The 18,434-nt window shown below is 46.6% G+C and overlaps 1 protein-coding gene across 3 annotated transcripts in view; it reads left to right on the forward strand.

The window, feature by feature from the left end:
* Atg9 (autophagy-related protein 9) overlaps positions 1 to 18,434 on the forward strand; it is a 66,925-nt gene that overhangs the window by 37,291 nt on the left and 11,200 nt on the right. For all 3 annotated transcript variants that reach the window (XM_075682519.1, XM_075682521.1, XM_075682520.1), the window contains exons 10-17: positions 1,547 to 1,621; positions 2,009 to 2,294; positions 5,157 to 5,336; positions 8,112 to 8,240; positions 8,795 to 8,861; positions 12,878 to 12,969; positions 13,949 to 14,157; positions 14,845 to 14,950. In XM_075682519.1, coding sequence (XP_075538634.1) covers positions 1,547 to 1,621; positions 2,009 to 2,294; positions 5,157 to 5,336; positions 8,112 to 8,240; positions 8,795 to 8,861; positions 12,878 to 12,969; positions 13,949 to 14,157; positions 14,845 to 14,950 — 1,144 coding nt within the window. The remainder of the gene's footprint in view (positions 1 to 1,546; positions 1,622 to 2,008; positions 2,295 to 5,156; positions 5,337 to 8,111; positions 8,241 to 8,794; positions 8,862 to 12,877; positions 12,970 to 13,948; positions 14,158 to 14,844; positions 14,951 to 18,434) is intronic.

Below are 18,434 nucleotides of genomic sequence, written 5' to 3' on the forward strand. Positions count from 1 at the left end.
TAGTTTTTTTTAAATAAATCATATGCCAAACTCTAGGGTCAGCTTAGATTCGAGAATATTAAAAAATGCGCCAAGTTGTAATTTAAATTGAAAAGCATGGTGCATAGCTAGCGTCATCTAGAAGAGTCAGTATCGCAGCCGCTATTAGCCGCACCAGTAGCCAACTGAAGTTCACGAGCGGCGTCGCTATTTTAACCTGTGTCGTATCGGCGTGCATGGCACGCGGCGGGGCGTTATTGTAATGGCACCAAACGGGCGATGCCACTATAGCGCCGCTCTAAAACGAAAAGTTGTGCTAGCCGCAGAGACATTGTCAAAGGTTCAAGCCAGTCGGAACTTGAGCATCGATGAGAAAAACGTCCGGCGTTGAAGGGGGGAAATGTCTTTCGACATGTTGCTTGTTTGATTACTGAATGATGTGAGCTATAGCACAGACGGGCCCGCAGGACGATGGGGAACACGGAGGCACAGTGCTTCACCTCCGTCTCCTCTGTCGTCCTGCATGTTCGTTTGCACAGCACCTCATGTTATGTAGTGCCAACTAGCCTGCCAGTGTGTTCTTTTGATTACACAGCCTCTGCGACACCAGCACAGGCTTTTTCTAATGAGTGTAAGACGCTCGGTGAGTTTGTTGGCTCTTCACAGTTGCCCACAATATTTTGGGTATGTTGCAGACATAAGGCGGCTGAACATGAAATTGTGGGTTTGATTTCCTGGCACATTGGCTACATGTTGATGGAGTTGAATTTAAACAGAAATGCTAGCATATGCAGTTTGAAGCGCAATATAAAGAAACCAAGGTGGTCAAACGCATTTTAAGAGGAAGCTTTAGCTCGGGGCCGACTCCGATGCCAATAGTTGGAGTCGGTCCCGTGCTAATTCCGTTAGAGCATCTAAAGCAGACAAATTTGATACTTGAATTTGTAGTTTAAGTGAACTTAATGCAAAGTTCACAAGCGTCTTGCATAATTCTTACTCGCATATTAGGGGTATATTCTGTCTGGTTTAGGTGGATTATTATGTGCAGTTCACAGTATTGTGATATTGTTATTTTATCGCTGGGTTAGGGATGCAAACGTGATAGTTCTGCTTTTATTTTTTTCTATATTGCAATCTTCAAGAATATTTTATTAAGAATTGACAGCATAAACAAATTTTTGGCTTCCTAAAGTAGCTAGATTTTAACTGCTGCTTTTTTTCTTGTTTCTTTCTTCTTTCTTTCTATATGCAAGAGACCTCATCAAATTTGGTATAGTGGTTGGCAAAAAAGGTTTCCCCATCCCAAAATGTTAAGATGGGAGTCCTCAAGCTAAAGCTTACTTTGAATTAATCTAGAGTCCTACACTATAGGGTCCCTTAAAACTGCTGTTGTTACTTTTAGACTTTATATCCAATCAAACAGTCAATTAGCTGCTATTATGTGCACACCAAGTGTGTGGGCATATCTGTTGGCAGTTTGGGGAAAGCTTTGCACTCGCTGATAATAAGCGGGCTACTGAGAAGTGTGCATAAAAGCTTTGGCTCATCAATTACTTGTTTCTTTCAGATTATGTCGGGGCTACCGGCCTGCCTGCCAGTACATGAGCATCTTCTCTTCTCACATTGTCATCATCCTTGCAAAGTGAGTGCTACTGGCCATCACTGACGTGAGCCTGATTGTCTGTTCTCGGCTATACGTCTTGCTTTTGTGCAGTTTCCTTTATGTTCCGAAATGTCACTCAGTACTTTGTTTATCAAAACGGACAGTGTCGGAGTGCACTGTCTAAACAAACAGTTTTTTACAGCACAGTGAAACCAGAAGCTAACAGGTGAAACGTTGTAGTCTCTTGACATGGTCAGCAACCAACGCTGCCGACACGCTGCCTGACCAAACAATTGATACCGTAGATATCAACTGCACAAGGCTTGTTGCGACTGTAAACAGCATCTTGTGTCGTGACTTGCACCTTGGTTTTGAGATTCCATGTAGTGAGCAGCCCTTGCAAACCTCCCTGGGCTGCACGTGCAGGAGCGTGACTTTCTTTGCGGGGGCACCGCTGGCGGTGCTGCTGCTACTGACAGTGATCGATGAGGACGTGCTCTCGGTAGAGCACGTGCTGATGATCGTCACGGTGCTTGGCATCGTCGTGGCCATCTCCCGAAACCTCATCCCCGACGAGAACCTGGTGTGGCGTCCCGAGCGGCTCATGACCAGCATTCTTGCCCAGATCCACTACATGCCCGACCACTGGAAGGGCCTGTGCCACACGACCGTCGTGCGGGATCAGTTCGCCCACCTGTTCCAGTACAAGGCCGTAAGTGCAAATGATAGGCCGTGTGAAATCGGCTAAGTGAAAAGCAAGAATGAGGGCTTCTTGTTAACAACCACAAGAATTCTACAAACAGTGAAGTCAAAGCAAGCGTGAGGGAAATGACGTTCTTGTGATTTAAAGGGACACTAAAGCGAAATAACAAATCAGTTTAGACTAATGAAGCATTGCTTGAGAACCCTGCAGGCAGTCATTTAAAAAAATTGTTTGATCATTAGATGAAAAAATTAAGGTCCAATTATCAGCATTTGAATTTTGCGCCGAAACCCCAGCGCCGGTACGTCAGCGGGACGTCAGGGATTCCAAAGTATGTTTTCGCATTTGAGCCGCGTTGGCTGAATAAAGGTTCCCGAAACTTACCATGTTTAATATTTGGTTCCTTTTGAACACAATGTAGTCAATCTGTACCGCTATATATAATTAGTAGGCCCTAGAAGATACCATCCAAATCCAAGACGTCACAGCCCCCAGGTGCGGGAACTTAAGTAGGCGTCGCCACCAGTATTTCGTTCTTGCGTTTTTTCTGGCTTACCAAACGTCTTATCGTTGTAAGAGTGGCGTTTTTCGTATTGTAGAACGGTAATTTACCTATGCAGAAGAAATCATTTTTCACTTTAGTGTCCTTTTAAATGGAGGAATTTGGACGTGAAAGTAGACCTAAAGACAGACTTGGCACCAGTGGTAGTCGAACCCACAACTTCCACAACATGTGCGATGGTCTAGTACCAACTGAGCTGTGGCAGCAGCTGTCACCTTGCCCGCTTTTCTCGTTAAACTCAAACGTCATTATAATGAAGTTGAAGGCGAAACCAAAATTACTTTGTTTTATTTATTATTGCTATTTACTGCAATATATGCCCAATGGAATGCCCAATTTTAAACATGGAAGTCGAAAGATAGCTTTGTGGCCTGTGTAGCTGCTACACGGTCACGCATGCGATGAAATTTGAATAAAGCAACAAAAGAATCTTTGGCACATGTAGCGCACCACTTCTTAGCACCTGACACGACAGCCATTAGACAGCTGCATTTTTTTCCCATTGCGATGGCCTTTCACTTCCACTTTCCACATTGCTCATCGTGGTTGAGCATCATGTGGCACACAACGCATCGCTCCGCTGTGTGATCAAGCAGGCAAGTAAATTTTGTCGTGCCATCTTGCCTCAGCTGGCTCGTGGGCTCGGAGGTTGCACCGGTACCAATGCGATCTCGGAGGGCACGCCCAGCTTCTTTGCATGGCACATCGCAGGGAGAGGGAGAAGTGATACATCTCCTAGCTGTGACCCTTGCGAATGCGCCTGGGAGATCTTGGAAGGCCTAGCTGGGCTGCCTGCACGTCACGCCATAGAAAAACAAGAGAAGTGAATGCACTGATATTTCGCACCGCTGCGTGCTGCCGCTCAGGCTTGTGTGTGACCCCCGAGATTGTTCCAAGGAAATCTCGGAGGCCACACCAAGCTGCGCCTGCCTGCGTTGTGCACCACACAGTAGAAATGAATGCAATTTCACACAGCCAGGCACATGCAAGACAGAGAGATCAGTGCAGAAGTGCGATGGTAAGCCACTGCTTGCGTGCAGGTGTGCTACTATGCGTGGCGAGCAGAAAGACTAGTGTTGCTCGACAGTGTGTTCAAGATGGGGACACGGGAGTGTTGAACTGCCACAGCGAACGAGTTCTGAATCCTGTGGCAAGCAATGTACTCTGCGTGCAACCATTTTTTTTTTTTTTTTTTTGTCTTCGGGGAAGCATCTAGTTTCTTATAATCATTGGCAGGACAATTGCACTTCGTTAAAATGAGGTCGTGTATACCTGTGGGGATTTCAAGGGGAATTGCATTTATGATTGTATTGCACCCAACCCCGTTTACTGCTTTACTAAATGAGTTTCGTTGACTTTGTTATATCCAATATTTCGTTATATCCTGTTTCGTTATAACGATGTCCGAGTGCATTTATGCACATGTGCTAAACCTGGCCCCTTGAGTCTTAGCCAGCACCACTCGCAGCCGTGGCAGCGAATGTTGAACATCTTTTTTCAACTGCTGGCTTTCTGCAGTTCTGTGAATTTGGCAGGAGGCCTAGAAGTAGCTTAGGTGAGAGGACGCCAATGCAAGGTCCATCGCGGGGTAGTTCTGCTTCTAGGGAGCGCCAACAGATGGCGCAAGAAACTGGCGCTCTTTTGGCTCCATGGCGCGGGATGGGTGCGAAACAGAAGGGAAGGCTTGCAGTTTTCCTTTCTTCGCATCTCGAGAGAGGGCGCTAGAAACTTGCACCTGCTAGAGTGCCTCAAGTGGAGACGAGGGCTACGTCTACTATGGCGTTCAGCATGCAAATGGCAGATACACATGAGCACCGGCAACGCGTCCATATGGCCTCTGCCATGGTGTAGCGTCCGCCAAAGGAGTCTACTATGGCTTCCGCCATTCACGTGCCCAACGCCATAGTAGACTCCACACTTGCCTCCACTCTGTACGGAGCAGCTGGCGAGGAGGACATCGAGGCACCCTAGCGCCCTCTCTTGACACGCGGAGAAAGAAAACTCCAAGCCTTGCCCTCCACTTTGCACCCAGCCCGCATCGTGCAGTGACCTAATCTATTTCTTACACCATGGGAGAAGGCAACTGGCCAATGAACCCTCGTATGTTACCTTATGGCACCAAGGCTGCCAAGTTCAAAAGGCTCGCTGTGAAATGGCAGAGAATAAGGGGTAAGAAGCGGCTAATTTTAATTTTTTTTTTTCTGTTCTTGGAATTGCAAGCTGGTTTGAGTGGCCAGTTTTCGTGCCTTCTGCCAGCACTGTACCTTCCCGAGTTACAAGTCGCCACTGTGCTGCCATTTCCGCCACAGATGCGCATTCTGGAGGAAGTGGTCAGCCCAGTGGTCACCCCTCTGGTGCTCATCTTTGCAATGCGACCTCGAGCGCTGGAGCTTGTGGACTTCTTGCGCAACTTCACCGTGGAGGTGGTGGGTGTTGGGGACGTCTGCTCCTTCGCCCTCATGGATGTCCGCAAGCACGGAAGCCCACAGGTGAGGGGATTCCAGTGTATGTTGCTTGTAATCGCGGAATGAGGCAAGCTGTGCTGTTGGTGGCACCTGCGTCAACTATGCTAATTGCAAATTTTGGTGCTGAACACTTATTGGATGATTACAAAATTGAAATTTAAATTGAATAATAATGGCACCAAATTATAGAGTAATAGCACCAAATCGGGTTCAAATGAAATGTTGAGGGCACAAAATTAATGAAAGCTAAACTAATGGCGGTGTATTTATTCCACATTGCATAGCTTTTATGCTACTTTCTAGTAGTCTTCAAAGCTAGTGCAAGCCTTTTGCATGGTGTTAAAGTACGGAAACTGACTTCTCAGCCAAAAAAGTTTGATTCCATGGAAGTTTACCAACTATGCAAAATTCTAGTGCTGTGCAAGTAGCAAAGGAAAATTTTGGGTGCGGAGCAGGTTCGAATATTCAAGTTTGAGTGCGACTCGAATCAAATATCTTTAGAATATTTTTCGAATGTTTCCAAGTGAAATTAAAAAAAAGAAATGTACTGCAGGACATGGCCGAAAAAGCTAATTTATTGCACAGCTAGTGTACTCCCACATAGTTGTTCCTAGAAAAATACAGCCATTCAGCAGAATAGATGGGTACAAGCTGAATCGCTGAATGCTGTCAGGGAGCAAAGCGAGCTGCTCAACATGTCCCGGAAGTAGGCATGTTCTCCTGCTAGTAACAACTGCACTGGACACTGAGAACAGGCACTCGCTAGACAAGTTTGTGGCTGGTATGGCCAGGTATTGCCTTGCAAGATGAGCCAACAAAGACTAAGCTCTTGCACCTTGCCACCAGCGACGTGGGTCTCCCTTTGGGTGCAGAGCCACATCGTGCACGTACCTTTCTGTTTCTGCTTGTGGCTGTGAATGCTGTTGCTGGCTTAGAAGGGTGTCGAGATTATTGCACAATGCTGAGGGGGATTGGACGTTTTCCTGCGTCACGGGTGACGCAATGTACAGTATTGGCGCGAGGCTCGACAGCTTGATATTTCACAGTTTTTAGGATGATAAAAGCTTATATCAAAGGAAAGTTGTTTTGCACTCTGAAGATAGCTACATAGCGTATGTTCTGCATGCCTGAAACCTATGCCCGTGAATGGTGCAATCAAATGAAGGAGATCATTAGCTGCATGTTGACCAGGAAAAGTTTCTACATGCCAAAAAATGGAAAATATCCAGATCTCGTTGACAAGCTTGCAGACCTTCTGAAGCATCTCCGTGTAGACCGAGCTTGTTAAGGTGACAGCCCTTGAATCGGCATGCATTTGGTGCGTATCCAGAGGTCACCTTAGAGCCAGCAAAACTGGATCACGGAAGGAAAGGAACTGTCCGCAGAATAAATTTCACATTCTGTGTGGGTGTATTGCGCATGTCTTTTTTTCTGATCGTCAGCATAGGGACATGACATAGTTTGAAAAAAAAAAACTTGTAGCATTACGTTCAAGTGCATTTTTATTTTGAACTCACAGAAATTGGGTGCATGTTACATTCGGTTAAATACAGTATAAGCAGATGCTGTGCTTTGCACTTATACACTGCACTCTTTCTAGTCTGTGGACACTGATCGAGCTTCCTTGTCTAAAATAGCGTCAAGGTGCGGTGGCAGCCATTAACCTTTCCGATAGGCCGGAGTTCGAGCGGAGAATCGGGTTTGCGCATGTCATTTAGAAGTTCAGTGATATGATTTTTTGTGAATGAAACCGTTATCTTTATTTTTTGTAACTTGGAATACTCCGAATATTAAAAGTTTGGTTCGAATTGAATAGCAAACACTAGTAAGAAAATATTTGAAAGTTTGAACATTAGCACACCCTTCTGAACCATGCTCATGTCTGTGCAAATAATTCTATTATACCATTAAAATATTATAGGGAACTTGAGTTTGCTGTTGTTACTTCATGCGATCCTTGAATTAATAACTACCTGATATGAATATCAAATTGAATTACAAGCCACTTTTGCCACGTAGAATTCAATTTGTGCTTGTGCTTGTGCATGCACATTCGTGTGTGTGCTGGCACCCGCAAGGGGAATGGAATGTGGACGTTGGCCTTGTGGATGTTGCATGTGTCAGTTGCATATGCAATTCCATATGCAAGCCATCATGTGGTGCACTTCTTGTCACGTGACTATTCTTGGAGGATGGCTGCAGAAATTATTGCACCCAAGCGAAGCAGAAGAATGGTGTTTGCATCTGGTGTGCCATCTGCTATTATGCCTTGCCCTATCAGTGTGCAATGCATTCTCATGATGGGACTTATTCACCTAAGAATGTGTTCATAATGGGAGTTGGAAAAACGAATCATAAGGATGTGCACGTACTGTTACTAACAAGCACGAATGAAATTTCAAAAAAGAAAACAAAAGTGAGCGCTTATGGATGCACTTGCGAATATTTAAAAAATACCCAGCACTTGATATTAAGTGCCGATATTGAGGATGCAATGTTGGTTTCCATTTGAAATTTCTGGTGTTCACATGTACCTGCTTTGATTTGTTTTCTTCTGTTGTGTCAATTGAGAGTGATTCAGAAATGGGCTGGGTCTTTGGCTGCAGCGATGAAATAGCGCAACACACTTTGAATTGTTTCGCAGCTGTGTGTTTATCCTAAGTGGTGGTGTTTCACAGTGCCTTCATTGTTAAAAGAGCATTGGTTAAGAAACTTTTAAATAACCATGCCTAATTACAGAGGTGTCCGAGAGCTCTGGTACGTCTGGGTTGAGTTGACCCCTGTTCTTTCTCTGTGCAGTGGAGGCCCGACGATGGTGGCGAGGACGACGACCACGGTGGGGCGGGAGCCGCTTCCATCATTGAGCCGCAGCCCGAACAGCGGCAGGCGCAGCACGGAAAGACTGAGCTCTCTCTCATGCACTTCACGGTGTGTCTTTGTACTTTTGAGGCACCCCTTCCTATGATAACTACGCTCATGTCAAAATATTAGCACGCTGTTTCAAACTGTATATATTGCAGTATCTGTGCACAAATGTACACTTAGTGCTGAAGTAGCTTCAGTTCATATGTGAAAAGCGGAGGGCCAACTTCAATGTTTATTTTATGTACTTATTCGTTCGAATGAGACCTGTGTTCGAGAAATGAAGAGGCTTACTGGTTCTAGCCATTCATTGAGCCACAATGGAGTGTTTTCCTTTTGTGGCCTATTTTCGTTGAAGCATAGACTCAAACTGGTACAAATTGTAATGTAAAGCTTGAGAAGCAAGCCAAATGCTGAACCCTAAAGTTCTGGTTCTTACACATAGACAAAATGGGAGATCTACTTGAAAGTGTAAGCAGTGCCTTCAAGGGGGTGCCTGTAGTTCAGCTTAAGGAAGTGTGCCTTGAGAGAGGCACTGGTTCTCACTTGCTGCACTTCTGCACATGAGTGCTGTAGGAATTTGTACAAATAAATCAATTGCTAAATTGTTTCCTTCTCAGCTGACCAATCCTCACTGGGTACCACCCGAGGGATCCACTGCATTCATCAACAATCTCAAGGAACGTGGTCAGTACTCCAGCTGCCTTGGGCAGTTCCTTTCTATCTTGGTTTGACCAGTGGGCTCCAACTTGACCTTGACCAACCTTGACGCACTCGCTTTGCCCTGAATAAGCCACAGGATTCAAGGCACTTGTTGCACCTGCGACCTTGTGTCCAAACCCCCCACCTCATTCTCTTATGAGAAGCTCCCCCCAATATTTTGGTGTCCTTTGGGGGAGTTGGGCCTATCTTCACTATAGACATCGGTAGTATGAGGGCCAAATGTTGGACTTAGTTCCTGAGAGGTCAGGTCAAACTGATTACGTTTGAACATAAATATTGTTACTATATCCATAAGTAAATTCTTTCTCTGAAGCTGCTTAAAGTGGCCTCAAAGTTTTGTCAGTGAAAAATAGTGCTGAGTCACGCTTGCCTCTAGAGCAAATTTTCTTTTTGAATATGAGCATACTTACTCGATTGTAATGAGTTTTTTTTATGGTTTTCATTACTTGAACTCGACCCTCGTGTTGCATTCAATTAACGGCAAAATTGATCATTTTAAAACAAATATTCTAGATCCCGTGGTATTTAGCGTTACTTCTTTGTCTTGATGCAATCCATAGACAAGTCGACCGAAACGAAACCAAAACTAGTTTTTTGTTCTAATAAATGCCATTTTCGCTGTGCTTACGCTGCAGAACCCTGCGGCCTTTTGCATTTCGACTGTGTTCATTCGCAACATTATGGCCACCCAATCAGTTCATTATGACTCCTGCTTCGAGAGAGGAGCAATTTTCATGACCGAGGAGCTGGGAAACTCCGCCACGGCTCAGAAAGGTGGCAGATTGCAAATGGTGGGACCAGCAGGAGGCCCTGTTTAAATGCGAGGCCAGTCGTAAGGGTTCTGTGTACCTAATAGTGGTCTAGTGCTGCCCCCGAATGAAATGTTTGTGCGGTCTTTAAAGCACTTGATCTCAAGTGAGCTCGATGGCATGGAAGGTGACCCAACTATGGTGTTCCTCGTAATCATATGATCGTTTTCGCATGTAAAACTCCCGAATTCAATTTAATTTTTATCATACTTATCAAACGTATCATACCATCATATTTTGGCAATGTAGTAAATGTTGGTGCAGTAAGGTCGTGGCTTCCAAGAATGTACCTGCCAGTAAAAAAGAAGCATAACTGTATACTATATTGCATAATTTTTTGTGTTCTTGATTGCAAATGTTGGTGCGGGGAAGTCGAACGAAACAGGATCGTATTGCTATGTGCGACTCTATGGTGCTGCTGTCGACCTTTGGACTTAGTGCGGTGCACCTATAAGCGGACTCTGGCTGATTTGAGGATGACGACATGCCTGGCTTGACGTTAGCTGCCTCCCATTTTGGCTGGTGCTTGCTACTAATACACCTTGTACGGAGTTCCCCTGCTGTGATTCCACGTGAAAGTATCCACAAGTTTCTACTCCAAGTGTACTGAAACAGTTGTTGCCAAGATATCGTGCTATTTTTAGCATCTCGCTGCACAGAAGCAGACGGATTTTCCCAGCACAGTTGAGTTGTGTAATACAGTCGAACTCGGATATATCGAACCCGCATATTTCGAATTATTGGTTATATCGAACACCCAGATTACCCCCTTGAAAATAGTATGTAAAAGTATAGGACAATTGTGTAGTATATCGAATTCCATTTTCATCGGACATTCGATATATCAAAAGCCCCGCCGTACCGCGCCCCTGGAAGGTGCACTTTTCCCAAAGACATTCATGTTCGGTCCTCAGGGGAAAACATTTCTGCAGTCAGTCAGCAGGCTCCTCCTCTGCACATGCGCGGCCGTCGCCTAGCGACAGAGACGCAGGGCCTTTCCCCCTTTCTTGCGCCCCACCGGTGCAAGCTCTCTCGCTGCTCCTGTACCGGCGGCGTGTGCTTTGGGCAAGGCCATTAGAGCTCAATGAAGAGAGTGTGCGGCATTGAGACGTGGCGACGTTTCCAAGCCACGCTTCCTGGGGAAAGGAAGAGAGAGCAAGGGGTCGGCACAGTCACTGCCAGCGAGGGCTCAAAAAAACGAAGCATAGCGAAGCGGCAATTGCACCCACGGCGCCTTCGATGGCATATTCCGCCGATCTTTTTCCCCGCTCTCTTCTTTCTTTTCCCTTTGTCGTTCCTTCGCAGCCGCGCTGACTGCCGCTCGAACGTTGGTTCTTTATTCTATGAACAGGCTTCGCTCGGACTGCTCCATCTGCGCATCGCGCGTTTTCTTGTGTGTACCTGTGTTTCAACGTGCCGTGTGTAGCATGTATGATTGCGGTCATCTATTGAGCTATGGCATCCGCGGACATAAAAAAGAGGAAGAATCTGGACTTTGCAAGAAAGTTTGAGGTAATCCGGCGTGTCGAGAACGGAGAAAAGTCCTCCGTGGCAGATGCATTTGGCATTCCGCGGTGTACTTTAAGTAGGTTGTTAAAAAACAAGGAGGACATCAAGCTTAAAGCAGGTGAGGAAAGTCGCTCGGGAGCATGTCGTGTGCGCCCTGCTGCTTTTGACAAAGTGGAGAAGGCACTATATACATGGTTTCTTGAAATCCGAGCGAAAAAATATTCCCGTGGATGGCCCGATGTTAATCAAAAAGGCCAAATGGTTTGCTACGGCTCTTGGCTAAGAGAAATTTTGCGGTGGCACTGGATGGCTGCAACGGTTTAAAAACCGCCACGGCATTGTAGGAAAGGCCATTTCAGACGGAAGTGGAGCTGTCAGCAGCCAGGAGATGCAGCAGTGGCTTTCTGAGGAGTGGCCGAAGATCACTGCGAAGTTTTCACCTGCAGAAATCTTCAATGCAGACGAAACTGGTCTCTTTTGGCAAATGTTGCCGAATAAGACACTCGCTTTTCGTGGAACCTCATGGCACGGCGGTAAAATGAGCAAAGTGCGTGTGTCGGTACTGCTTGCAGCCAACATGGACGGCTCGTGCAAGCTACGGCCATTCGTGATCGGGAAGAGCAAGTCACCGTGCTGCTTCAAGAACTGTGAACAGCTTCCCATCCGCTACGGCTGTAATAGGAAGGCCTGGATGACACGTCAACTTTTTGTTGAATGGCTGCAGGCTAGGGACGCTGAGTTGGGCAAGTCGGGCCACCGAGTTTGCCTTCTGGTAGACAGCTGTTCGGCCCATCAAACGACCTGCAAGCTGCAGCACATCAAACTGAAGTTTCTCCCGCCGAGCACCACAGCGAGACTGCAGCCCCTCGACCAGGGTATCATGAAGGCATTCAAGGTAGGCTATCGGAAGCGACTTATTCAACGGCTCCTCGTAAACCTCCGCATGGGAACCGACCTCAAGATTGACCTGCTCGGCACGATCCAGATGATTACCGGCGCTTGGGGCGACGTGAAGCAGGCCACAGTAGCCAACTGTTTCGGCAAGGCAGGCCTTGAAGTGGCCGGAGATGAATGTCCGGAAGCTTTAGATGACGATGAGTGCTTGGAGGACGCGTTTCGCGACTTGTCCAAAGTTACTGTTGACTTCATTAACGCTGACAGCGAAGTTCAAGCGGTAGCCGACCTCACTGGTGAGGACATTGTGGCCGGAATAGCTGGTGTTCAAGACGGCGATTCCAGGGATGACGAGGGCAACTGTGTTTTCGAAGAAACACGTCCATGCACAGCCACTGAACTGGCGTAAGCGTTCAGCCTGATTCGGCGCTGTTGCGGCGAAATGGAAGGCACTGGGCTCTCGCACCTGGACAGTCTCAAGAAGATTGAGACTAGTGTTTTCAACTTTATTTCCCAGAGGAAAAAGCAGCCCAAAATTAGTGATTTTTTTTTTTTTCCATGAAATAAAGCGCTTTCATATTGTGTGCACATGCTATGTGATTCCCGGCTGTTCCAATTGGTAAGCCATAATTTTTTATGATCGCGAGTGCTTTTTTGGCCTATATCTGTATATCGAATTTTCTTTATATTGAACTATTTTCTGATCCCCGTCAAATTCGATATATCCGGGTTTGACTGTATCGCACTTATTCATCGTTCTTTTTGCAGTGTGCACAGAAGCAACACGCCTGCCTGCCCTCCACCGAGAAGACAACGTCCTGTTCAACTCTCTCAACTCACTCTCAGGCATCAATGTTGAAGTGAGTTGCAGTGATGGAGTACTGGGTGAAGTTTTAAGAGGGGTCTTGTAGATGCTGAGCTCGTAATTTATTTCATGCACAAGCATTAGGAATGTCAAAGCGGAAAAAAGCGAATGTGTATGAAGTGTGGGAAGTCGGTCAAGTGGTAGAGGTAAAGAGGGAATGGAGAGCTTAAAAGTACAGGCATGCATGCATGTGTGCGACTGACAGTGGTCCGTAGCTGACCAGTCAGTTTTCAGGACTTCAGAGAGGTGCTATGTAACATTAACACATTTATCTCACATTTACCACTAAATCATCACAGAGTTTATTTTTATTTTTTAACCACCATCTACTTGAGAATTGTGGGGATGTGAAAAGGGACAAACAGGTCGTCAACACCAAAGTCGGATGATTCAAGTGCTTTTGCTTGATTTGGGTGCGGTAGATTGTTCTTGTGTAATACTTCCAGGGAAAGTAGGGAAAAGGACTGCGACGTTTACTGCTTGTTCACAGGTGGCAGCATCTGTGCCTATTTGTCAATTAACTAATAAATCGGTCAATTTGCAGTCCACAAGCAAGAAAAGTTTATAGTACAAAATATGCTGATGCTTATTTTAACCCTTTGTCCCTGCCTCTTGCAAGGAGCTTCTGTCACGCTGCTTTTGGGCAACTCTTGGAGGGTTATGGTGGCATGCATGCAGTTGTGTATACGGATTCCATTAGAGATGTACACATTCATTACCCTCAGTGGGTGTTCATGATGAGCATCGGCCCATGCCAGTGACGTCCTTCAGTGACTGGACCCAACCAATACATAACATTGAAGGGACACTTTCCTTGCTATGCAGATTTGACTGTGAGGGCTTGATATAAGCTGTGCTTTGCACTATCTCAGTTTCCCAATTTCCCAGACAGGTCTAGAGCTACATACGCCCTGACCTGTACGTTCAGTTTAGTGATGTGCGTTGCATTCTTTGCCCCATTGCAACATGTGCAGTACTCGGAGCTGGTGTCAAGCGTGTTGCGGAACAACGGGGCACTGGGCAGCAACGTTGGAAGTCTGGTGGCCTCACGCATGGTGCACAGCGACCTGGGCTCTGCAACCGCAGCAGCACAAGGAGTGGCGGCGGGCGAGCGCATCCGTGGTGGCATCTCGCGCGCCGAGGGACCCTTGGCGACACCTAGCCACGCGAGTCTTCTTAACAGGTGATTGAAGCTGTGCAAACTAGATTCCGGGCTTCACGTGTCCGGATGGGATTTTATGTACCTGCCCGAGGTGGCAGGATGCAGCTGAGGCACACGTTCCAAGCAGCGTGGGTACCTCTACTGGTCAGACATGGGTGCAAGCACCTCCAGGTGACTGACCCAGTCGGAGGGCATGGCTGGGTTGATTGCATGCCGTGGTCCTAGTAGTAGCTGTGGTGCGAGATGGAAAAATGCCCTTAGTAAACTTGAAATTAGCGCAGCAACAAGTTATCCCTACATAAATGTTGTTGTCTAGCTCTCAGCAGCATAAATGAATGAGACAGAAGGGAGGCACTTCTCCCTATTGTGTGCTCGGTGCATAGCAGACTACCACTCCAGCCCAACAAGCCAGGCTACAGTTCCGATTCTTGCAGCCTGTGCCTAGGCATTCCTATTTGACTGAACCCACAGCTATAACTCGTCCCTTCCGGCATAATGCCACTGAGCTAGTGTTTGCAGGTTTTACTCCTGGCCACGGTGGCCTTGCACTGAAATGCAGCAGCAGTCGTGCAGTACTCAGATAAGAGGGCCTTGTGCAGTAAAAAATCCGCGAGGCCTTCGCCACAGTGTTAGCAGGTGTGCACAAGCAATCTTTGTGCACTACATCGGAGTGGTTGTCAGGTGGCTCACGTGCCATGTCTTTTTCAGCATCTGTGTCAGCAACGACCCCTACAGTTCGTCCGTGGTGGGTCCCGAGGTGTCGCTGGAGTCCACTGCGGCCAACATGAGCTTCAGCACCCTGTTCATGCACGAGGTCAGTGCCTCCAGATGGTTGCCATGCACGTGGCATTACTGTGACTGCCTCCTCTACGTCTAGTTGCGAGTGCTATAGGACAGTGGCTGCAGCTACCATTACGGCTACCACCTCGGCAGTCTGCCAGCTTTGCATGTGGTATCAAAACTGTGCTGCCCATTAATCTGGCATAGGTAGTTAACGTGCCCAGGGCTGTCTGGTAAACGCAGTAATGCCTACTTAGAGTTGTAACGGAGTTGTGCTAAGGTTCTAGTGGTCTGTGATGTGCAACATACCGCATACTCTATTTTTATGCATATAACTCGCACTAATAAAATCTGATGGTAAAGGGGTTGCAGGTTATGTGCAAATTTTGCCTTGAAGTGTGACTTCACGGCAGTGCGTGCCACGCTGCCTTGAAGCCACACCTCGAGGCACGGTTCTGTGCCATTTAAAGTTTGATTATCTCCTACGGAACCCCACACCTGGTCGTCCATTCTCTTCCTCTTTACAGGTTGACATGTTGCGTTTAGCTAATGAATAGCCCACGCAGCACTGGCAAACTAATACATGACCCGTTCCTGCGGCGCTCCCTCGGTCCGCGCATAGCGCTTCGCGATACGGCGAGAGAACCAAACCACCATTGTAATTTTCTGCTTGGTTGCATTTGTTCCGTTGCTGTTGCCCATGCGAGGGCTTCTCTGTCCGCGCTGTCATTCGCTGTCAGGTGAGCGCTAGGTGCAAAGTGATCTGATCGCATGGCATATCAGGTGATTGATTCGTCCACAATAATATCTGACCTGTGAATCCAGCTGTGTCAGCATCACCGAAGAATGGGGGAACCGATCTGCTGGGCGTAGATAAGTTGTGCATCCGCGAGTGGAGACTGTTTTTGGAAAGATTTGAGCGTTTTTGTATGCATTTATTTTCATGGATTATGCGCGCAGACACTTTTTTACGGGCTGTTGTAAATGGCAGTGTGGGTTACGCGTGCAAAATTACAGTACTTTCCACACCTGTTACAGCGGCTTCACATACAACATAATTTCAGACATACCAGAATATTATTTTCACTTAGTTTGGTCTGCTTATATCATTCATGCACAAATTTAGATTTTAACAAGTATGGCTATAACAGACTATCTGCTACAACAGAAGTTTTGGTAGAGTTTGTCTAGGTGGTGAAAATGCAATGTATGTTGCTGTGGCAATGCGTGTGAGCAGCAGTGCACTGCACGCAACTATTCCCGACAGCTTAGTATGGGATGGGTGGATATGCACATTTAAACATGTACACACACGCACGCACGCATGCACATACACATGCACACACTCACGCACACACTCACGCGCGCGCACACACACACACACACACACACACACACACACACACACACACACACACACACACACACACACACACACACACACACACACACACACACACACACACACACACACACACACACACACACACACACACACACACACACACACACACACACACACACACACACACACACACACACACACACACACACACTAGTAACAAACTCCCCACACCACCCTGCCAGCTAATGAAGAGTCTTTTATGTCGACCATTCAAGCAGATTAACACTGCTGAAGCGCCGCTAGGCCTAATCCACTAAGGAAAGGTCGCACGGTACTTCAAAAGCAACCACTGACGATAGCAAAATGCATCATTTTGAGAATGCTTTATTTTTATTGTATCATTTAGCGGAAAAAAAGAAAGCGTAAACTGCTATTCAAAGCATCCAGGTTGCGAAGTGGGTGATGTGATCAAGCCATGTTGCATGCAGTGGAGCAGTGACCAGATGCCGGTTCGGAGTTGAACCCGTCTCGTATAATTTGTGCCACAGGTTCGACAGTGGCAGTTGTTTGTGATGAAAGACAAAATTAAGATGTCATTTATTCTCCCGACCACTGTTTTGTTTGAACAGTGAGCTGCAGCCTATGTGTCGATGGCAGCATGCTCGGGCTGGGCGGCTGGCACTGTAGAGAGCTAGCTGGTCAGCTCCCCGCAGCCGCAGCGACCGTTAATGTCGCCATTGTGTAGGTGTTTATAGGCTCTGTTGCGGGGAAAGTGCCACATTTTGGCAACCAGCACCCAGAATAGCAGACAGCAAGGAGCCTTGCCATGTTTTATGATTACTTCCTAAACGTGTTGCAAAAACAATGAAAACATTGAAATTAAAAGAATTTCATTGTTTTCATTGTTCTCACAGTTGCCTTCAGTTCAGACAGCAGTATATGTGAAGTTCCACTATTTCACAACATACCACGGCCCTAATTTTGGATACAGCGAATTTGAGATATAGCGGACCTTTCTCTCTGGATTAGTCAACGCCCTTTTTTACACACCTAATAATTCACTAAGGTGACTGTTTAGGCATGTTGGCAGGGGCATGAATGCAGCTTTTTGCCCACAAGACGAGGACAGAGAAGAGGCTAAGACACACGAGCGGAGGCTTATACCAATGTTTTATTTCGAAGAAAGCGACCACATATATGGCAACTTCTGTGGCACATCACGTTGGGGTGCCCGCAGAAAATTCCTATCTTTATGCAAGAAGGACAGCTCCTTGCTGGAAAGGGTGATACAGTAGCAGATCGATTTTCCAGACCTTGTGGGGACCGAAAAATAGAAGTAAGAAAAATCTAACAGTCAGAAAAATGAAATTTATAAGGCTTAAAGTTGCTTTAAGAAAATCTCTAATAATGCCCTGCCTTTGAGGGCAGGGCATCGCGTGGAGGCAGTCAGCTTTGCTTAGATTTACGCAAGAGTGACGTCGTCTCTGTATGCAGTCGACAAGAGCGTCACCGCATTGGTAATCTCCATTGGCGGAGATCGCCATGGAGATAGAAAAAACGAGCAATGTTTCTTTGCACCACTTGGCTCTCGCGAAGGCACAAGAGGTGGCGCCGATCACACAAATGCGAAGCCACACAAACACTCACAAAGACACGAAGTCTCCGAGACACACCGGCTCTCTGGACACCAAGTGCAAAATAGCAACCAAAACTTAAAGAAGAAAGAAAGAAGAAAAAAAAACTGATTCCGCATTAAGTGATTATGACGATAGTGCCGACTGAAAAAAAATAAAAAGTGCTGTCCCCTGGGGTGTTTTGTCGGCCAAGGAAGAGCAGGCGTGGCCTCCGAGACGTGCAGGTTGCGTGCGCGCATCCCAATCTTGAAGGCTATAGAGCGGGCCGCTCGAAGCCAAGCCAGTGTAAAATCCAACATGGCGGTCTCCAAGATCGGGTATCGTGGCTTGGAACGAGCAATTTAGTAAGGAAAATCGAACTTTGGCACCCAAATTCGTGCAAAAAATCTGTCGCGAAAATACATTAGCTCTATGGGAGCCCTGACGGTGCATTTATGAAGTCCGGAATATCCAACAAGGTCAAAAAATTTGTAGGCTACTGTAGACAGTTTTGACACACGGGTGTCACCACACCTTTCAATCAATTCCGCTTTGATAAT

This window comes from Dermacentor variabilis, chromosome 2 (assembly GCF_050947875.1).
Source record: "Dermacentor variabilis isolate Ectoservices chromosome 2, ASM5094787v1, whole genome shotgun sequence".
NCBI classification, from domain to species: Eukaryota; Metazoa; Arthropoda; class Arachnida; order Ixodida; family Ixodidae; genus Dermacentor; species Dermacentor variabilis.